Raw genomic sequence first — 20,031 nt, 5'->3', positions numbered from 1 at the left:
ATTAGGGTAAAGCTTTAAGTAAGTAGAGGTAGAAGGAAGAAGTAGCAGATGATCGAGTATAAGTTCTTATTAGTATTTCAAGAAACCCAAAGAATAGAAATGTAATCTTATAGTTTCTTTTATGTATATCTATTTGAGGAGACGAAGCCGAACCAAATACTTTTCCCTTCTTTTTTATTCTCTGATTATTGTTTATTTGGAAGAGAAAGAAGAGATGAATACAGGTGTGATCATGGTTGCAACTTGTAAAGTGGTCATGAACTGTTTGAGGAAATGCCGGAGTGATACCTGAGTGTTCTTTTTCTGGTTTTGAATTTCAGCTTAAATTGTCATATTCGAGAATTCTCTAATCTCATATGGATTTTGACGAGATTGGTGCTTTGGTGGCTCGATTTTAGTGGTTGTTAGCAAAACGATAAAGTAGGTAAAAGGCCACCAGAAGGAGCAGTAGCTTAAATTGTCATATTCATTCAACGGAGAAGACGACCGGAGAAGAAGTAGGTTTTTTTTTTTTTTAAATGAGTTATCAGCTTGGTTTACAATTCGGTTCACTCATCTGAACCGAGTTGTTTTGACATCCGGTTTAATGGAAAAACAGTTTTAAAACTCTAAATTAAATCCAACGGTTTTAAGTTTTTCTGGTGACATGTGGCGGCCATCTGGAGCGGCCGCTGCCTTTGATGGCCGCAGAGGATTAGAACCCGTAAAGCAGTATGTGCTCCCCGACGGAAGCTGATTCGAATTTCGAACACAAAATGTAGCGGGTCTGATGTAATTTGCTTCTTAATTTTGGTGCGAAACCTACGTACGATACACGCACCGTCGTCTTCTTCCCGTCTAGCACTAACTTTAACCTCTCTGCACCCCACACCGTCTTCCTTCTTCCATATTGTTGTTCCAGTCTCGTCTCATCTCATCTTCCATGTCGTATTCTTGAATTCATTTTATCGAGTTTCTCCTCTGTGGAGACGAACGATTGTTCTGCTTTGGCTCTTATTCTCAAACTGAAGGTTTCTCATTCTGTATCTGACCAAGGATTTCACTGAAGGTTGCTCTCTCTGTATCCACTTCGTTGTTGACGCATCATTCTCGCTGCAAAGTTGGGAAATTGGATCTGATCAAAAGTCTATTGGCTATCTACTAACAGGTATGGGTGAACAAAAACCTAGGTTCTACCATTGTATCTGTATTTTTTTCTTTCGTGTGGGAAGGGTTTCGGTTTTGTTCCTGCTTTCTGTGAAATGAAATAAAGAGTTTCGGTTTTGTTCCTGCTTGCTGTGAATGCTAGGTAAAGTATTCGCGCTGCTTGTATTAGAGGAATCAGGGTCGACTGAAGAGAGAGATGTCAAGGTCGCTGGTGCAGCCCATAGGGCAGAAGAGGCTGACGAATGTTGCGGTGGTCCGTCTGAAAAAGCATGGAATGCGCTTTGAGATCGCCTGCTACAAGAATAAGGTCCTCTCATGGCGTTCTGGAGTGTAAGTCATCATTTCCCTCTTCCCTGCTCTCCAGAAAACCCTCTTTCTCCCTTATAATGTTATCGGGCTTCACAGTCGGCCTGTTGAGATTGACCTTGAGCTGCTCTTCCACTTCTTTAAGTTCTGTGTTTTTAACTTTTGCAGAAGTTAGACCAAGAAAATTCTCTCTCCCCTCCTCCTCTCACATTCTTACCTGAACCATGTTCGTCCAACATGTAAATTGATAAATTTTATTGCATTGAATGGTGGTTTTGTCTCAAATTCTCAGATAACTCTGTGGTAGTCATATAGATGGGTGTCCATTTGATCCTGATGATGGGGTGTCTTTGGGATAGTGGTGAGTATTTTAATAGGTTAATTGTGCTTAACAAGGGTTAGCATGAAAATGGGAAGTGGCCAGTTTGTCGTTGTTGGAGGTTGGGACCAACTGTGCCTAGGCCCTAGGTAGAGACAGCACAATGAACGCATGTTTACCTTGGGGAGGATGTAGAGTGCTGTTGTTACTCTTACAGTTACTGGCTAGTCAAGGATAGAGGATGAAACAAAAAGAAGAGGAATTGGGTGAGCATTTTGGTCTAAAACAGACTAGCCTTGTAGACAGAGTGACAATCTAGCCAACTAGAAATCTGGCAATCATGTGTGAAAAGGACCAAATAGTGAAGGTGGGACGGTTGTTTGATTGATTGTGTAGTGGCCCATGTAACTACTGATTGCGGTGACATGACTAGTGTTTTTAATGAAGAAAGATTGGGCAAGAGTTTCTAACATTTGGGGCTGGATCTGCATCACTCCATACGTTTGATCCCCTGTGGTGCCTCTTCTCTGTTCCTTTCACTTTTTTATTTCCTTTCTTGTTTGTCTTTCCCCTAACTTGGCTCAAAATCTTCCTCTGTAACCCTTCCCCCCCCCCCCCCCAAAAAAAAAAAAAAAAAAAAAAAAAAAAAAAAAGGGGGGGGGGGAAGAAGAAAAGAAGGGGGCGAACTCGCAACTAGAGTTCCATACATGACACACCCATGCACACCCAAAAAAGGACTGAACGCAGGACACCTACCTGGGAAGGACAACAAAGAGTGAGAGATAAAGAATGAAAGAGAACGGAAGCATTCATCTAGGCTCTCTGTGCTCCTGGTGAGAGCATGATTTCATGTATATGCAACTTATTGTTAAGGTACTGATTTGACATGAAAAATTGTTATTGTAATAGAAACTGCATCCTTTAGATATAGTTAATTAATGCACTTGTCTCTTTTTACTCTATAAACTCAATTTTGTACATTCTATATTTTATGTTTGCTTGTTTATAGTGTTTAATGTTGCCAAAAATCTTGAAAAGGTAACCTTTGAATTTTTTTTTTTGTGGCATTTGGTATAGAGAGAAAGATTTGGATGAAGTACTGCAGTCACATACCGTGTATTCTAATGTTTCAAAAGGAGTACTTGCCAAGTCAAAAGATCTAATTGCAGCCTTTGGTACTGACGATCACCCACAAATATGTTTGGAGGTGCAAAAAAGTATCTTCCTCTGTATTATTTTAAGATGTGCTACATTCTTAGGCTACATTTGGTTTCAAGGGAAATCAAAGGGAAAGGAAGAAGGTGAAGTTTTTCCAGACATTAAAAAGGAACTTCAGCTATCATTAACCCATGTGATTGTATAGCCTACTGAAAAGGGGTTGGCCTTGGTGCAATAATTGGTGGATCAATTGTAGTCTGAGGTCAAGGTATCAAAACAACTTCTCAGCAAAAAATGTTGGGGTAAGGCTGCATAGGAAAATTGCCACCCTAGACTCTGCCCTTGTGGAAGCCTTTGACACTGGGTTTTTCCTTTATTGTATAATCCGTTTGAATTTCAATTTCTTACCATATTTGGTAACATTGCATTTTACATCTAATATTTAGATTTCAAACCAATGGGAGTTGTATGCAAAGTAAAGCAAATTTTAACAGCCAAGTATGGTATGATTTGGTGTTGGTGATTATAGTCACATGGGGGTAATGATTCCAAAAGTTTCTCCTGTAAGTTTGAAAATTTTCACATCCCTTCTTGCTATTACTCTTGCTACCAAACAAAGCCTCAAGGACTTCTTTTAGTGGTAAAGTTTTCTGCTATTCTTTTATAAGTTCTAAGTTACAACCCAAAGTGCTAATTTAAGTGGAATTGTTTATAATGACTGAGCGCTTGTGTGGACATCATCAGATTTTGAAGCAAGGAGAGCTTCAAGTTGCAGGGAAGGAGAGGGAATCTCAGTTGTCAAGTCAGTTTCGTGATATTGCTACAATTGTAATGCAGAAGACCATCAATCCAGAAACTCAGAGGCCATATACCATTAGCATGATTGAGCGGCTTATGCATGAAGTCCATTTTGCAGTTGATCCTCATAACAGCTCAAAGAAACAGGTATTTATTCTTTTGTACTTTCCTTCCCAAAAAAATTAAAAACTTCCAGCCTAATTATTTCTAAGGTGTTTCAGCATTTAAGTTCTGGCTAGGAACTTCTTAAACTGTGTTTATTTGGTGCTAATTGTGGCTTGATTCTTAAAAGTATGGATTCTCAACCTTGAAGAACTCAATAGTGGTGCATTAAAGTTGAACCGATGATGACCATACTAATGGGTATGGGGACTTAAGAGAATTTTAGATTTGATTTGGTTTGCATCTTCAGAAAAGCTGTCAAAATTCTGTCCAAACCTGGCTATGACAAGTAATTGGTGATGGGGATGGATTTAGGTGTTTACATCTCCAGGATTTGGGAACCAGAGTCTGCCCTTAGAAATTTTGCTTTTCAGATACTGAATGAATTTTCTGCAAGGAGCGTTGTGAGAGTCTGAATTAGTCAGGCGAAATTATTTTTCCGAATCATGCACAAACAATGAGATAATGAGCTTTCTAAACTGATTCATATTTTGGACGAGCTATTCATCACCAAGTGTTTCCCAAATTAGTTATGGATTTGCTAACTATAATTGCATAAAGGCTCCATACTGTACATTTTTACATACAAGTTGGTTCACTCTGGAAGCACACACTATAGTAAGAGGTAAAGATCTAGTAGTAGCATATCAAAGGGTGATTTTCTCGCCTACTACGGATCCCATGCTACCCCCCATGAACTGAAAATCCATAACCCCAATTGCTACGGGAATAGGATTTAGTTGACCTTTGCCTCTTTGAACAGCCTGCCCTTATACTAACTAATAAGCGAAGTTATACTTATAATACAGGAAAGCTATTTCATGCAAGAAATAAGGAGAAAAAGCTTGTATATCGTATATAAAATGAGACGAAGAAAGGCAAGCTCTAACATAAAGCTAGGTAGGTTTCCATTATTTGAGTTGTAGACTGATAGGATCTCAATCGCAGCACAAAAGATTTCACAATAGCTGAAATATAGAATGAGAAAAAAGATAGCAAAATACCTCTGGATTACATATATCCTGGCACTCAGCTGTAGCAGCACTGACCAAACTTGATCTCTGGTCTTCCTTGTCTTCACTCACTCCCAGCCCATATTCGAGCTGCATAACTGATCATAACTGAACCCAGCATTCTATCCAATCTGTGTCTACCAGGTGTTCACACTTCACATTATTCTCCTTAATTTTATGTTTATTCCTTTTTAATTATTATTTATTTGTTTGTAACCAAGGTTTGAAAAGTCGACATGTCAAGACTTTTGGGCAACTTTTGGAGGTGTGTGGAAAATTGACCCCCAATTCCGGGGGTATTTTTGGGTCATTTAGGATTGAATTTTGTATATGTAGCCTAATTTGAGGCCAATAAACACATTGGGAGCGTTATTTTGACCTAGAACATCTCCTAAACTAATCTTCTTGATCAGCACATGCCCGACTGTTTGAGGGCGAAATTGGAAGTCTAGAAAACGCATATAAACCAATGTAAATATGCAAAGAGAATACAAGTACACAACTAGTGAAGAGAAGTACTAAAGTTTACAATTCATTATACAATTACAACTACAGAATACAACGCTACTATAGAAGTACAACAATGTAGGCAAGTACATAGAGGCATTCAATCATCTCAAATCTCAAAGTCTCAATACCAAGTATTGTGTGCCTAGGTGGATCCACCTACTCTTGACTCTCCTTTGTGAAACCCATAGTGGCAATCATCCTCTGCCCCAACTGTCTTACATACTCATCCCATCTCATTTAATACTGATAGTTGTCCAGATAGTCCTGAATTGCAGATCTATAATGGTCATCTTTCGCCTCCAAGATAACTCTCATGCAAGGGAAGTGAGAATAGGGCCAAGGAAGGTCCTGCAGGGGTGGTGATGGTACTACTAGTGCTAGTGACTGTGCAAATGGTGGGCCTGTTTGCCACGAGCCAAATGTGGACTCCACAACTTACTTTAACCCCGAGAGACCATGCTCATAATAATTATCGTCGTGCGAGTGCCTATAATACAAACCACTGAAGGGGATACCAATAACTATACCATAATGTCCATGAGAAGGAGGGACACCATAAAGATCGATAGACCCATAAGCAGATGTGGAGCCTGTAGGCTCATCCAAGCTCATGGATCCCATCATTCCTACTAAGCTGTCCTCCGGATTGGGAGCTGAAGGATTTACGTAAAAACCGTAGGATTCGTGCAAAAAGGTGACATCATCGTAATCACCTCTGTGTTGGTGTTGCTTCCCATGGCCCTACCCCTTCCGGTTGTAGCTCGTATCATGACCATGATACTGCTCACTACCATGATTCTAATCTTGGATGGCATGTGTGAAATGACTCTCCCCAGTGTATCTGAGTGGGGGCTGCTGTGGCTCTAGTCAGGGAGCCTGCAAACGCTTAAGTCCTCCTCCACCACCACCATCTAAGATCTAATTTGGATCACTGTTTTCTCTGCCCTGTACAACAACATTTGCACTGAAGGACCCAAATGCGTCCCTAAACAACTTGACTACAATCATTTGTATTGATGGTTAGCTAAATTCTGTAAAGAATAGATATAAGTTTTAATCGTTCGAAATCCCTAATATCTCACCTCGTTGTGGCAAAATTATTGGACCATCGGATCTAGCTCCAACCCTGAAATCACCTGTGACTAGGCATCAAACAGGTTTGTGTCCAACCCCAAATGTCCACTATATTGATATTTAAGGTTTAGAAAATAGGCTGTGCAATTAAATACATTTAGAAGTTAGTGTTAGGATTGAATGAGTTACCAATACTTACAAGTCAACAACCAACAATATTTATTTACTGAACCTATGTAGGGGATGCATTGGATGAGTGTTCCATCATGCATACACAATATCCAAGAAAGCTAGTGCCCTTTGAGGTTTGCTGCTTCTAAAGCAACCTTCATATGCTCAAAGGCTGCATACAAGTGGGGCATAGTGGGTCCCCTTAAGGAGGAGTCCACCATACGCAAGACATTTATAGTGAGCTCTAAGGTCTGCAACACCACAGTCATATTTCTCTAGAATTCATCAAATGATATTGTGTTTTGTGCCTTGCGCCTGTTGGTCGTACTGAATTATCACAAATTCATTAAGTCGGTAGATTGTAGATATACAAGATAGTCATAGTATAATAATTTGTAAAATGAAATAGTAGATAGTTATCTTATTTGGATCCAACCCAATCAAACCATTTCTGGGATGCAAACATGGATCTGAGGCCCGACTTCTTCTCCTGCATACAGCTCAAGGTGACAAATTTTGTTGGACCAGGTTGCACCAACTCACCTCCACATGATCTCCTCGTCATGGCTAGAGTAGTGTTATAATTGTAGATGAAGTTGGTTACCTATCTAGCCCTTTCAACTGTGTTTTGGACAATGCTAATTTTCTAATGTCCTTTAGAATGAGGTCGGTAGAATGTGCTGCACGGGGTGTCCAAAAAAGATGATAGTCTGGTGAACTCATCAACACCTCATCGACTTTCTTAAAGTTGGAGTCATTGTTGGTGACAATTTGCACTACATTCTTCTTCCCAACCTCATTTATCGCATCTTGTAAGAGACTAATGATATATTTGTGGTCTTTTGTATGACTAGTAACATCTACAGATTTCAAGAAAATGGTTCTCCTATCATAATACACCATAAAGTTGATGATGGACTTTCTCGTCGGACCAGTCCATCCATTAGACATGATGGTGCATTCATATGTATGCTCTCATACTGTCTATATATTGTTGCAACTTGTCATTCTCCTGTAGGAAGGTGGTCATCAACTCTGTAGGGGTGGAATCATACTCAGGATTTGCATTTGTTATAGTATCAATTATGTGCCTGTAGTATGGACCCTGCATTGTGTTTCTTAGAATGGAACTGTAATACATCCACTTTGACACTGCCTTTTTAACCTTCTTAGAGATACCTTTCCGTACACCAGAAATATTTGGTTGCTTGGCCCCCTTCCTCCTAAAAACTTTAGGATTAGGTCTCCACAGCGTGGATAATCAAACCTGGATTTGCTGTATGAGGGGCCCTCTGACTCTATGATCTGCTAAACATGCCAAATACACCACTCCTCCCCCCAGATTCAGATGCTCCAGCCCTTGCAGGCCTAAAAAAAGAGCTCCTGAAGCTCTAGCTCTGGCCCTATCATGCTCCTGATAGTGCATCCACTTGCTCTTTGCCATGGCCCGCCACAGGTCGCTTTCCTCCTGATCTCTCCCCACATCAACAGGATCAACATCCTGATCATCATCTGTTTGATGACGGTCCTTGCACCACATCATCTAGTGCCTTTTTCACTCTCCTCTTATCCTCTTTCTTGTTCCCCTTTGCTTTTTGTAAATCCTCCATGCAGGTGGTCACATCCTTCGAACTCCCGGTGATTTGACCCTTAAATCTACTGATGCCGCTTGAGTAGATTATCTTCCCACAAAAATTACATTGTGTTTTATTCTTGTCTCCATCAATACAATACTGCCATGTTGGGTCAGTTTTCCATCCTGTTGCTGGTCTTTGAGGCTCTCCTTGTGGCTATCCTGTCCACCCTGTGAACTAGCTCCCCTCTAACTCCTGTTCGTAGACATGATAATTGTTGCATTCAAAATGATTGTATAAGTCACTGAACAACACCAAAATAATTTTTTCTACACAAAGAAACGGTCATGTACCTAAGTACCTAACTTGCAATTTTTCTTTATTTTTTAAATATAAAATAAATTTTTACAATTTTTTCGGCAAATAAATAGGCTGCCCATATCAGAATCGATGATGAAACCACATGGTGCAGCACTTAAAAAAAAACTTATATAGTTATTCCACAATTTTTTATAATTTTCAAAACCTTTTCCCCTATTTTCTCCTTTTTGTTCGTAATTATGTATTTTTTTACTAATATTTTAATATTTTTTGGAAAATAAATAATTATTTATTGAGTGGAAAAATATTTCGACTCCATGAGTCCGTACATTGGTTCATGGAGTTCCACATGTTTTTTCTATCACCATACAATAGATGTTTCCTTAAAAACTAAGCATTTTCAGTGTAGAGATACAAATTTTTATCCCCAAAAATGAAAAATAAATTACTTTGCAAAAAAAATTCCGATTCTGTGAGCTTGTAGATTGGCTCACGTTGTTCAACATACTTTAATTTCATAACCATACAACAACATTATGGCATGCATTTTGTCAAAAATCAGTTGAAGAATAATAGTTACCTGTGAGATGAAAAAACTCGCAGATCTTAAGAAATTCCGCTTGATTGACACAAACAATGTGATAGCCAACAATAACAAAGCAAGGTGTACTCTTAGACGTTGAAGCGGAGAGCGAGAAGCTCTGGGAAGATTTGGGGAGGAGAGAGAAAATAGGCAAAAATCAGGTGGAAATTCGGTCAAAAAATCGACCGACACTCCCTAAATATTGCTGACACTAGTGATATATATTGTCAACGGTGGATTTTTCGAACATTAAATCGACGATATGTCGTCAACTTTTTGCCGATCTGGTGTTGGAGGGGGGTGTTGTGTTGCCAATCACTGACATGGCGTTATATTGCTGACATTTGGAACACTGTTTGTAACTGCTGCTCTCTCCACTAACCAACAGCTTGCCTAGCTCCACGAGTTTCTACTCATTTTAACAGAAGCAGTTCTAGAAAATGGCCAAAACATGATGGGATGATCCAGTTGTAACCACATCCTTTCTGATATTGATGACTCTACGTTTGTTCCTAATTAGTGTGCTTGAATAGAAGAAAAAAAACTGAAATTTCATAATTATCAAACCAAGTACTCCTCTTTTTTTCAACTAAATGATACTGATATTGTGTAACTGTTTACAGTAGTCGTTCATCTTCCTGGTGGGACATGCATATCCTATGGGGCCAACAGCCAATAGATTTATTTTTGTATCTCTATATTTCTTCAAATGCTCTTTTGTTGATAGTGAGATTGATCCTGCAGGCACTAGAAGTAATCCAGGAGCTTCAGAAGCACTTCCCCATTAAAAGGTCCCCAATGAGGTTGGGGCTCACAGTACCTGAAAAGCACTTCTCATCTGTCATAGAGAAGCTGAATTCCTGGAATGCTTACATTGTTTCAAAGGATGAATCTGGGAATCAGCTACATGTGGTAAGTGCAGGTTGTGCAAGCATTAAAAAATCACAGTAAAATCTAAATGAATTATTATGTCCTTGTACACTTATGTTTTGGCTTTTGATGTTATTTGTTTGATGAGAATTGAGGAATAAAAGTAGAATTGAATATTCTAGTGGCTGAAGGTGAAGAAACTACTTCCAAAGTGACAGAACGAAGAGCAATTGCTGCAGTGGGAAATTGGTGTTGAATTTTCTGCTAGTTTTTCTTACTTTTAATGCTTTGCTATAATTGTAGTTTGTTCTAACCTTGGGTCTTGTGTGTTAACGTTTTGCTGTAAATTTTTGTCATGTAACTTGGATGTGTTCTTACTCCATTTGGACTTGGGGCACTGTACTGACTCTTCCTAATCTGTTAGCATTGTGCACGCCAGTTTTAACATATGGTGTCATTCCATTCCAAACCTCAGACTGCCAATTCCTTCACACACAAGAAGGCAAAACGAGGGTGGCAGGGCCTTGTTTAGTTATGGGGGAGGATAATTCAGTATGCTTTGTCCTTGTTTGTGGTGTTGTTGTTGTGCTCCTGTTATACCTCTTCCCCATCCCACTCCCACCCCCCCCCCCCCCCAAAAAAAAAAAAAAAAAAAAATTCTTGAAGGATGACCACCTCTCCAGCCTTCTCTGTAATATTTACCTTTTTTGCTAGATCATGATCGCTTAATTGTTAACCTCCTTTCTTTACAGGTTTGTGAATTGGAACCTGGTAATTTCCGAGATTGTGATGCTTTTTTGAGGAATCTGCAGGGGAAATTGAAAATTCTTGCTGTCTCTGTCCATGCAGAGGGGGATGGCAATGTTGATCACTATGATGATCATGAAGACATTCCCCCCAGTCTTCCAAAGGATTCATCTGACAATATTGCACAACTGAGTGAGAAAATGCAGAAACAAATAATCTCTATTAAAAATGAGAATGCTGAAGGGGAAGTCAAACAGAACAAGTGCAGTACATGCAATGCAGTTGTTGGAGATGCAAAGCAGTACCGTGACCACTTTAAGAGTGATTGGCATAAGCATAACTTGAGGCGGAAGACCAGACAGCTCCCTCCCCTTACTGCTGAGGAGTGCATGGCGGACATGGAATTGGGTGATGTAAAGGCAGATTTGAAGGAGTATTCTTTTTGAGTTGGAAGTAGTCAGAATTTTGACTACACTGTACCCGAAGCTCAGCATGTACTAGTTATAGCGCAGGTAAGTAGATATTTTGTATATAACAGTTTTCGTAAGGTTGGTTGAGAGTGATTGACATTGAATGCTTACCTTCATGGCCTTATTATTATGATTATTATCATTATTTTGTTGTGAATGCCTCTTTTGCTGTGTGACCCATGTTTTTTGTATAGGAGAATCTCTGGACCTGTTGCATGGAAATCAAGTTTGTTTTACTTGGTAGTGATCCAGAGCGAGGAAAATAGGGGTCCATTGGAAGAGTCCGCGATAATGTTTTCTCCTTGATTTGTTTTTCACCTGATTTATTTGTATCATTTGTTCATTCTTGCCAAGTTGAATAGGGATCAAAAGTGGAGTTTGGTTCTTGCAACGAGTTCTATTTCTCCAACCAGGTTTGTGATGGGAGATTTGTTGGGAGGAAGGTTAATGAGATCACCTTACAGCGGCAACTAGCTAGGGTTTTGTTTATTTTTGGGTTTGGTTTCTTTAAGTCAAAAATTTTTTTTTATAATTTAATTTAAATTTATTATTATTATTATTATTATTATTATTATTATTATTATTATTATTTTAACTTCTATGAGAAAAGATAAGATAAATATTATAGAGACTCATGAAGACCGTTACATGTGAAAGCATGGTTGGTTACATCAGGTGTGAAACCTACATTTCCTACAGTTAATTTAAGAAACACCTGTTTAATGGCCTGAGAGCTAAAATCTGAAAGTTGAAAACTCGCCGGTAAATGTAGATTTGTTGCCAGCATTGGGATCAAGCTTAAGGAACAAGGTGTGTTGCCTTTCCCTTTAAGCCGTCTTCTGATTTCTCTGTGATCACACCAGATTTGCTTGATCGTTACTCCTCGTTGCGGAACATTGTGGATGGCTTTAATTATCTGACATAGAAAGTCTTCCAGAAAGTGTTTTTGTTTCTGCTTCCGTGCTAATGATTCGGACTTTGTCTTCCAAGAGTAAGTCCACCCTCCAGCTTGAGCAACCTAGATGTTCAGTAGATACCGCAGCACTTAATAACATTGGTAAGTGAAGGAAATTTTTGGTTGAACAAGGGCAAGTGTATGTGTTATGTTCCTTTGATGTTTGATTTTTTTATTTTCCCTAGGTTTATTAAAGGCAATTTGGTTGTATTTCAAATCTCCTATCCAATTGGTGGCCGAATTACAATCCTTATTGGAGTCTCAGTCGAGTCTTTATTCTTACAGACCTTGGAGTTCCTTTCCATCCAAATATGACGAGAAGTTATTATAAACTTGAGTCCTACGTATTTGTATAAAGGACTAAAGGAGTAAAGGAGTTATGAGCAAAATGTTCCGTCCTTGGTCCCAGCAGTCTTGCTGCTCATACCCTCTTTGTGTAGTTAAACGATAGGAAAATGTGTCATATTGACCACATAGTTCACATGTTGGGTTTATCATCTGGGGTGAGATGACCTCTTTGGTAGGCAGGCAGGAAGACTCGCTCGCTCAACCAACGGGATCAAGAGCCCCAGCTCGCTAGCGCACTCCTGAAAAGAAACTTACTAAGTGCTTTCAAGACATCTCCTTACTCAACAAGCGAGAAAACAGCTAGAAGAGAGTAAGACGCGTGCTAGCCGTTGCTTGTTCAGTTCTGGCGCGAGCCTTACTCGAGTAGGGGCATCTATACAACCTACTAATGGCTAGCCTGCATTCACAAAACGCTAGAAAAAAGATTTAAAGCTGGGATAAAGTGGTAACTTGTAAAAAATTCTCCATCATTTAAGTATGGATTTTGTGAAACATGGTGTTGTAATCGTGACTAGGCTTTTCCTGTTAATTTTACGGAGAATTCACCATTTGTAGAGAGAAGGGAACACCATGAATCCTCTTTGCTAGTTAGATACTTAGAGGGATTGGCTGGACAAGGAAACACCATGAAATTCTTCACTGAAAAGTTCAACATCTATCAATCTAACTTCAGTTAAAGATGTTCGTCTTGTCAATCGAGCAACCAACCATACGTTGACTACCCATTGTTATTTATTTTAATTTTTTTTCTCTTCTTCCAATGGAAGTGTTCAAGCGTTAGCATAAAACTAACACAAAACGTTTCTGCTGCAGTCGTTTTTCAACGGCACATCCTTGTTTTCTTTCACCTGTGCTGTGTAGTAGCAATTTCTTTACGAAATGCCGAAGAGATGGTCTCTTTTCTGCCTACTTGGAATCGCTACATGGTGTGGTCGTATCCTGTCGAACATTGCCCTGACTTGACTTCCTCCACTCCCTTGCTTTCTTGAACCACAAGAAAGGTGCCATCTTTTGTTTCTTCTTGTGTCTCGACGGCGAAGGAATGCTGACTTTCGTTCTGGAAAGTAGCAGTTTTGGACCTCCTGTTCTCTTTTTCCAGAGGAGCTGAACTCTCCGTTTATTCCCGTGGTGCTGGTGCGAGAGGTTTGAGATTGAGGTGGATTCCGATGTCGAGGCAGAGATTTTGGGTTCTATGAAAAACTATCTGAATCCAAACCTCATACGCCGATGCGAAAGCCTTAGATCCTTCAAGCAAATCCATGCACAACTAGTAACTGCAGGACTTCACGAACATAGTGACCTAGTGAATCAGAGTGTTGAATTTCTTGCAAGTTCTGTTCATAATCTTGAATATGCCTGCCACTTCCTGAATCAAATTCGGTACAATCTAACTTCTTTCCCATTCAATGCTTTGATTGCTGGATATGCTGGCAGCCACACACCATGGGCTGCAATTTTAGCTTATAAGCGGGTAGTGCAAAATGGGTTCTCGGCTGACGAGTATACTTTTCCAGTGCTTCTCAAATCATGTTCCAAGTTTGCGGGTACTGGAGAAGGGAAACAGGTACACGGTTTGGTTGAGAAGATGGGTTTTTCAAGTGATCTCTTCGTGCGGAATTCGTTACTCCATTTATATGGTGTGTGCGGCGTCTGCAACGTAGCAACCAAACTGTTTGATGAAATGCCCACGAGAGATGTCGTTTCTTGGAATGCCCTGATTTCTGGATATGTGAAAGCGGGGCTTTTTGGTGAGGCCATGAATTTATTCATGAAGATGGATGTGGAGCCAAATGTGGCGACCATGGTTAATGTTCTTGTCGCTTGTGGGCGATTGGGGAATCTCGGCACTGGTAGAGTGATTCAAGGATTGATTATCAAAGGTGGATTCGAGATGGGTCTAGAGATTGGGAATGCTCTTGTGGGTATGTATGTCAAAAGTGAGTGCATGAATGAGGCTAAACGGCTTTTTGACGAGCTTCCCCGAAGGGATGTCATTTCATGGACTTGTTTAATAAGTGGCTTAGTGCAATGCAAACGCCCCAGAGAGGCATTAGAGTTGTTTCGTGCCATGCAAGGCTCTGGTGTGGAGCCTGACAAGGTAACACTAGCTAGCGTTCTCTCTGCCTGTGCAAGCCTAGGTGCGCTTGTGAGTGGAAGGTGGGTCCACGGCTATATAGAACGCAATAGCATTGAATGGGATATTCATATTGGAACGGCCTTGGTTGATATGTATTCGAAGTGTGGGTTTATGGAAATGGCCTTGGATGTTTTCCACGGCTTGCGCCAGAGAAATGTTCTAACATGGAATGCATTGATTGGAGGTCTGGCAATGCATGGCCTTGGGAAGGAAGCCCTCGAATATTATGAACTGATGATGAGAACTGGGTTGAGACCTAATGAGGTGACGTTTTTAGCCATTCTGAGTGCCTGTTGCCACTCTGGCCTCGTCGAGCATGGCCGCAAGCACTTCTTTCTGATGATTGATCAAGACCACAATCTCACTCCAAGGATAGAACATTATGGATGCATGGTTGATTTGCTTGGTCGTGCTGGGCTTTTGAACGAAGCGCTGGAGCTTATGCTGACCATGCCTATGCAACCTGATGAGCTCATATGGGGTGCTTTACTTAGTGCCTTCAAAGCCCATGGGGACGTTGAACTCTCCCGAAATCTATTGGAAAAGCTACTTGAGCTCGCCTCCCGTGATAGTGGGGTCTATGTTCTTCTCTCTAACATATTTGCAGCCACTGATAGGTGGGAAGATGTTATTAGAGTAAGGAGATTGATGAAGAAAAGGTGTATAAGGAAAGTCCCAGGGTCCAGTGTCATAGAAGTCGATGGAAGTTGCCATGAGTTTTTTGTTGGAGATACTGACCATTCTCACCATTTGAAGGAAATTCTTCGGGTGCTATGTATGCTAGCAAAACAGGCCCACCTTGAAGGGCAAATTGTAGATCATAATTACCGGAGTATTCAATCCTTACATGAAATATAAGTTATATATTTTCTTTTACAACCCCTGGTATTGTTTCCCATGCAAGCATACTTTGAGAGTTGGAGGTGCATGGTAATGGCTTACTTGGATGGACACTTTGGGTTGCTTGGACGGATAGTTCAAATTCCGTTGTGGCAATTGACTCCTCTCCACAATCCTATACATTGACAGAATGAAAACTAAAACCAGTGACTAACTGTTTTAACCAAGTTAGAAGTTAACAACACCAAAACAGGAGAGCATTATTAAAGTATGGAATTGTTTCTTTAGACATCATTCATCAACCATAACTACAATAATTGAGTCAAATGCATTTCTTCAATTATTGGATTTCCTTTTGGGCTCATAACCACACGTGCAGGTGCAACAGAGAATCTTCAAACCTATTTCCAGGAACACCCGTGAAAGCAGAACAACAACGAGATAGACCAAGCAGACTGAGATGAAAGAAGGAAGGGTCATATGTCAATTGGAAACCGAAACCTACCCAGTAACCTTTCCAATTCGATTTTGGGGGTTTGCTGATATCAGCCTCCACATCCTCTTCGCTCTGTGGCTTTTTGTTTTAAAAGCTTTCCATACATCCCCTTCTGTCTGGAGAAGTGTTAGGCTAAAAATTGGCCACTGAAACACCTAACACTCATCAGTGCCAATTTGGAAGTCCTGCGGCTTCTGCCTATCCAAATTCATTACCTTTCCCTGACAAATGTCTTGATTTTTTTGGTCCGACTCCAATTAAATTTTAAACCATGAATATAGTCAGCATACACAAATGTGCCCCTGAATGCTTCATCACTCTGGACACTTAATACTTGACTTACGAGTTCCAACAGACAGGAAAACCGGGAACAGGTATAAGAAGAATTGGAATGTGCCATCATTAATTACATCAACAAAGAGGTTAAGGAACGTCATCCCTTGCTAATATTACACTTGAAATAATTTGAATCCCGTATCAAGTTGAATGATTCAATTCAATAGTGAAATAGGGAAAGCAATGCACAACCATGCTAGCCCCGAGATATCCCTGCTTCATATCCAGGCATTATATGACGATTTTACACATCTAGTCATGTAGACCACAGTTAATTAACCCCCCAGCCGGGCTCCGTCCGCTGCATCAAGCTGGTGTGGAAGAGAAACCAACCAATCCCGGGCATAATTTCTAAGGTAGTGCACATCTAATCAGTCTTCATTTTCACATCAAACCAAGCATGGTTCCATTCCTGTCAGACTCTCTGTAAGTCTTAACTTGATGATGGCTGCTCAAGTTATATGGAACATGAAGACAACGGATATACCATTTTAAGTTCAAGAAGAGGGTAGATTAAAGCTGGATCCTCCTCTTGGCACTTTTAGTGGCATTCATAAGTTCCACTAATGATGGGAGAGGCTTTGGCATCGGAACATACATGGATCCGTACAGCCTCCTAAAGCTTGCATTCAAGCTACTTGAGGAACTGATGTTAGATTCAATACTACTGTTTCCCACTTTTATCTCATTCTCTTCTATTTTCTCACATTGTATTTCAACAGAACCAACCTCGTCCGATGATGATTCTTGTCCTCTTTCATTGGCAGCAATAGGCAAAGGGTTGAACTCCGCAGACACTCTTTTCTCTTCTTTGTGTAATAATCTAAAGTCCTGAAAACCAAGCCTTGCTCTTCCAAACAATGTCAGCGGTAGTTTTTTGCTTGGGGGTGACAAATTCAACCGAGGTTCTGCACAGTTGGAAGATGGATTTCTTTTATGCAACTGACTAGTTTCTGCAATATGATTCAGAGAGTGTACCATATTAAATGAACTGCTATCCTCGATTGGAGCTAAAGAAATTGGAGGAGATTGTGAAATGGAAATTCCTGCTTCCATGTCAATGTCCAAAAGCTTCCACATTGGGTCATCTGAAGATACTTTAGCACCCATACAGTGGTTCTTAACATAATTGAGCTCCATTGCTAGGCAACTGGGGGTCGTTGAGACAACTCTCCTAGGTCGCAGAAGTCGCAAGGCCCACTCCAATTCTTCCCTGGATGAGTGAATTGAATAGCAAACATGCCAAACACCAAATGAATCCTTTTCTGCTTCTTCAAAACTCTGTTTTCTTTTTTGCCTTTTAACTTCCATATGTTCAACTTCACACACATACCACTGTGAAGAGGCACGAATTATGAGTGGCTCAGGCTGAAAATTAGCTTTGGCCTCCATGAACTTTGCTTTTGCTCTTTCATAAAGTTTAGGGAACCCTTCAAACACCTGGAAGCGACAAGATGCATCTTGAGACAGGATGTCTGGAGCTATAAGTTTTAGAGCTTGGAGGAATTCTGCATTTGAATCTTTGTTGACATATATCTTAGACCCAAAAGTTCTGGACACTTCCACAAGTATTTCTTCCTGCCCAAGAAGATCGCAAGCTAGGTAGACAATGGGAACATTTGGGTATTTCCATATGCAATTAATCACCTGCTCCAAATGCCCAGTTCAAAGTGTTAATTTGATTCTCCTTTTCTTTCTTTCCTTCCCCCACCCCCCCCCTCTCTTCAAGAGGGGATTTGGTTGACAAGGTGTTAGCTTATTAGTTGCATAACTGTAATCAAGTAGTATAGCATCATTTAGGAGCAGAATACAACTCTCAGAGGAGACCAAGTTCACAAAATACAGTTAGTATGACAAAACTATGCAAAAGAATTTGGTTTTTTAATAAAACCTAAGTACCTGTCTAATTGCCACATTCTTATTTGGAAGCTTCAGAGAGGATTTCCCAAATGTGCAATCCAGGAAAACATAATCAAGAGGGCACTTTGGTTCTCTTCCTTTCTTGCCAACATATTTTTCTGGCAATTGTTGCAGACATTCAGGAGTAAGTCTACAATCACCAGTGTGCAGTATATTTCCAAAATGCCCTTCAAACAAGAACATAACAGCTCCTGAAATTCACAAGATCCATTCCAGATTAGGCATTGCATAAACATTGAGTTCTTCAGAAATAAATTTATGTGTACACTGGACAATATAACAGTCGCAGAAGGCAAGGTGGGTGAACGAATGAACTGTTTTTTTTTTTTTTCTTCTTATTTATTGACATCAATACAAATTAGATAACCACGAAAACAAAGTACAAACCATATTGGCATGTTCCCCAAACCCAGCACATCTTCAATTTCTAAATTTTTATATACAAAACCAGTCTCGGAGGACGATAGACTGAAAGAAGAATAATAAAAAACAGGTCGTACCAACAAAACCCATCAGTAACCCGACATAAATTAGGAATACAAAACAAATGATCAGGATAGAAAACGAAAAGAAAGGGAGAGGTACCAGGGCAGTGATTGGCGTTGAAAGCTGTAACTGTGAAAGCTCCATCAGGGTCATCGATAACAACCGACTCGCTAACCTCAATTCCAACAAATAACGAATCCTCTAACTGCAAAGAAACATAGAAACGAAATGCGTATCTCTATTGAAGCGGGAAAATGCGAAAAAATAGAAAAAGAAAGAAGAAGGCGGAATCGATAGGGAACTACAAAACCTTGGGGAATAATTGAAGGGTTAGAATTTTCGTAAGTTGGGTGGCGTAAATTGGGTACGAAGAGTAAAGAGAGATCCCAGTGCAGTGATCTTTGTGGGCGTGAGTGAGGAAATGGTATCTCTTCCCCCTTGAAGAAGGGCTCCACGTATCCACCGAGACGGGAAGGCCTTTCGGCATCTCGATTGGCATCTTTCAATCTTCTTCTTCTTCTTCACCCTTTTGTTGCTTTATTAGGACGCAATGAAGACGAACAGGGAGATCGCAGCGCAAGGATTTCTCTGTCTTTCTTTCTCTGTGTAACTCTTTGAGACTATCACAAAAGCGTCACACGAGGGAGGCTTCCAGGAGAAGTCAAAGAAAAAAAAATCATGAGTTTTGGTAACGCAGTCGTGAAGAACCGCCAATTGCGGGTTTTTAAAAACGGGAAGCCGAAGCCTTTATTTATATATATATATATATATATATATATATATATAGTTTTTGGGTTTCTATTGCCCCCTATACTTTGATTTTATTACTAATGTATCCCCTGTATTTTACAAAATTACTAATCCAACCTTTAACTTTGTCTATAATTACTAATGCCCCCCTACTGTTAAGTTCCATTAGTTTACTGATGATGTGGCATCTCCATATTTTTTAAAAATCTCAAAATACCCTTTTACTTATCTCTTTACTTATTTACCCTTTTGTCAAGTTACAGTAATACCCTTAATTAATTGTAGAGAAAAAAATAATCATAATCTGTTTTACTCTAAAAAGAAATCACCAAAATAAAGAAATAATAATTGAATAAAATTAAAATAGAAACCGAAGAGGAGGGAAGATAGAATTCAACTCAAATTTAGAAACTGAATATCACCTACTTCGTTAATTCCTTCTCTGGCAAGATTTTGTGGTTTCGTCAATGGTGGGTTAGTAAAGCGGTTAAAAGTCTAAACTCCCATGGGGAGGTGTTACGTTTCGTTTCCAATATTAAAA

The 20,031-nt window shown here is 39.9% G+C and overlaps 3 protein-coding genes across 4 annotated transcripts; 2 read left to right on the top strand and 1 right to left on the bottom strand.

The window, feature by feature from the left end:
• Positions 1-725: 725 nt before the first annotated feature.
• On the top strand, positions 726-11,728 carry LOC149008827 (uncharacterized). Of its 2 annotated transcripts, XM_089161861.1 has the most exons (7): positions 726-1,147; positions 1,289-1,476; positions 2,849-2,978; positions 3,674-3,874; positions 9,880-10,047; positions 10,758-11,264; positions 11,417-11,728. In XM_089161861.1, exons 2-6 carry the CDS (start codon positions 1,343-1,345, stop codon positions 11,196-11,198), a joined length of 1,074 nt encoding a protein of 357 aa, XP_089017987.1. In that variant the 5' UTR covers positions 726-1,147; positions 1,289-1,342; the 3' UTR covers positions 11,199-11,264; positions 11,417-11,728. The 2 variants fall into 2 exon arrangements, with proteins under 2 accessions (XP_089017987.1, XP_089017988.1); XM_089161862.1 differs by lacking the exon at positions 726-1,147 and having other exon boundaries at positions 1,390-2,644.
• An 801-nt stretch (positions 11,729-12,529) lies between these two features.
• On the top strand, positions 12,530-15,752 carry LOC149008826 (Pentatricopeptide repeat (PPR-like) superfamily protein). Its single transcript, XM_089164470.1, has one exon. The coding sequence runs from the start codon at positions 13,718-13,720 to the stop codon at positions 15,518-15,520; it is 1,803 nt and encodes a 600-aa protein (XP_089020596.1). The 5' UTR covers positions 12,530-13,717; the 3' UTR covers positions 15,521-15,752.
• A 198-nt stretch (positions 15,753-15,950) lies between these two features.
• LOC149008825 (DNA repair metallo-beta-lactamase family protein) lies at positions 15,951-19,436 on the bottom strand. The gene is made up of 4 exons (XM_089162271.1): positions 19,051-19,436; positions 18,840-18,945; positions 18,234-18,445; positions 15,951-17,981 (listed from the first exon to the last, which is right to left on the bottom strand). The coding sequence occupies exons 1-4, from the start codon at positions 19,237-19,239 to the stop codon at positions 16,848-16,850; spliced, it is 1,641 nt and encodes a 546-aa protein (XP_089018397.1). The 5' UTR covers positions 19,240-19,436; the 3' UTR covers positions 15,951-16,847.
• Between the last annotated feature and the right edge of the window lie 595 nt (positions 19,437-20,031).

The sequence above is a fragment of the Hakea prostrata genome, chromosome 7 (assembly GCF_041222555.1).
Source record: "Hakea prostrata isolate BN-2017 chromosome 7, UWA_Hpros_2, whole genome shotgun sequence".
NCBI lineage: Eukaryota > Viridiplantae > Streptophyta > Magnoliopsida > Proteales > Proteaceae > Hakea > Hakea prostrata.
Note: the sequence above shows the minus strand (reverse complement) of the source record. Positions and strands in the feature narration are given on the sequence as shown.

What these genes read in the sequence shown, in the direction of transcription:
- LOC149008827 (XM_089161861.1), top strand. Translation starts at nt 1,343, where the DNA reads ATGTCAAGGTCGCTGGTGCAGCCCATAGGGCAGAAGAGGCTGACGAAT. An exon ending in ACCCACAAATATGTTTGGAG is followed by an intron (nt 2,979 to 3,673) that starts GTGCAAAAAAGT and finishes GGACATCATCAG; the next exon opens with ATTTTGAAGCAAGGAGAGCT. An exon ending in CTGGGAATCAGCTACATGTG is followed by an intron (nt 10,048 to 10,757) that starts GTAAGTGCAGGT and finishes CTTTCTTTACAG; the next exon opens with GTTTGTGAATTGGAACCTGG.
- LOC149008826 (XM_089164470.1), top strand. Translation starts at nt 13,718, where the DNA reads ATGAAAAACTATCTGAATCCAAACCTCATACGCCGATGCGAAAGCCTT.
- LOC149008825 (XM_089162271.1), bottom strand. Translation starts at nt 19,239, where the DNA reads ATGCCAATCGAGATGCCGAAAGGCCTTCCCGTCTCGGTGGATACGTGG. An exon ending in CCCTTCAATTATTCCCCAAG is followed by an intron (nt 18,946 to 19,050) that starts GTTTTGTAGTTC and finishes GTTTCTTTGCAG; the next exon opens with TTAGAGGATTCGTTATTTGT. An exon ending in AGAATGTGGCAATTAGACAG is followed by an intron (nt 17,982 to 18,233) that starts GTACTTAGGTTT and finishes CATTTGGAGCAG; the next exon opens with GTGATTAATTGCATATGGAA.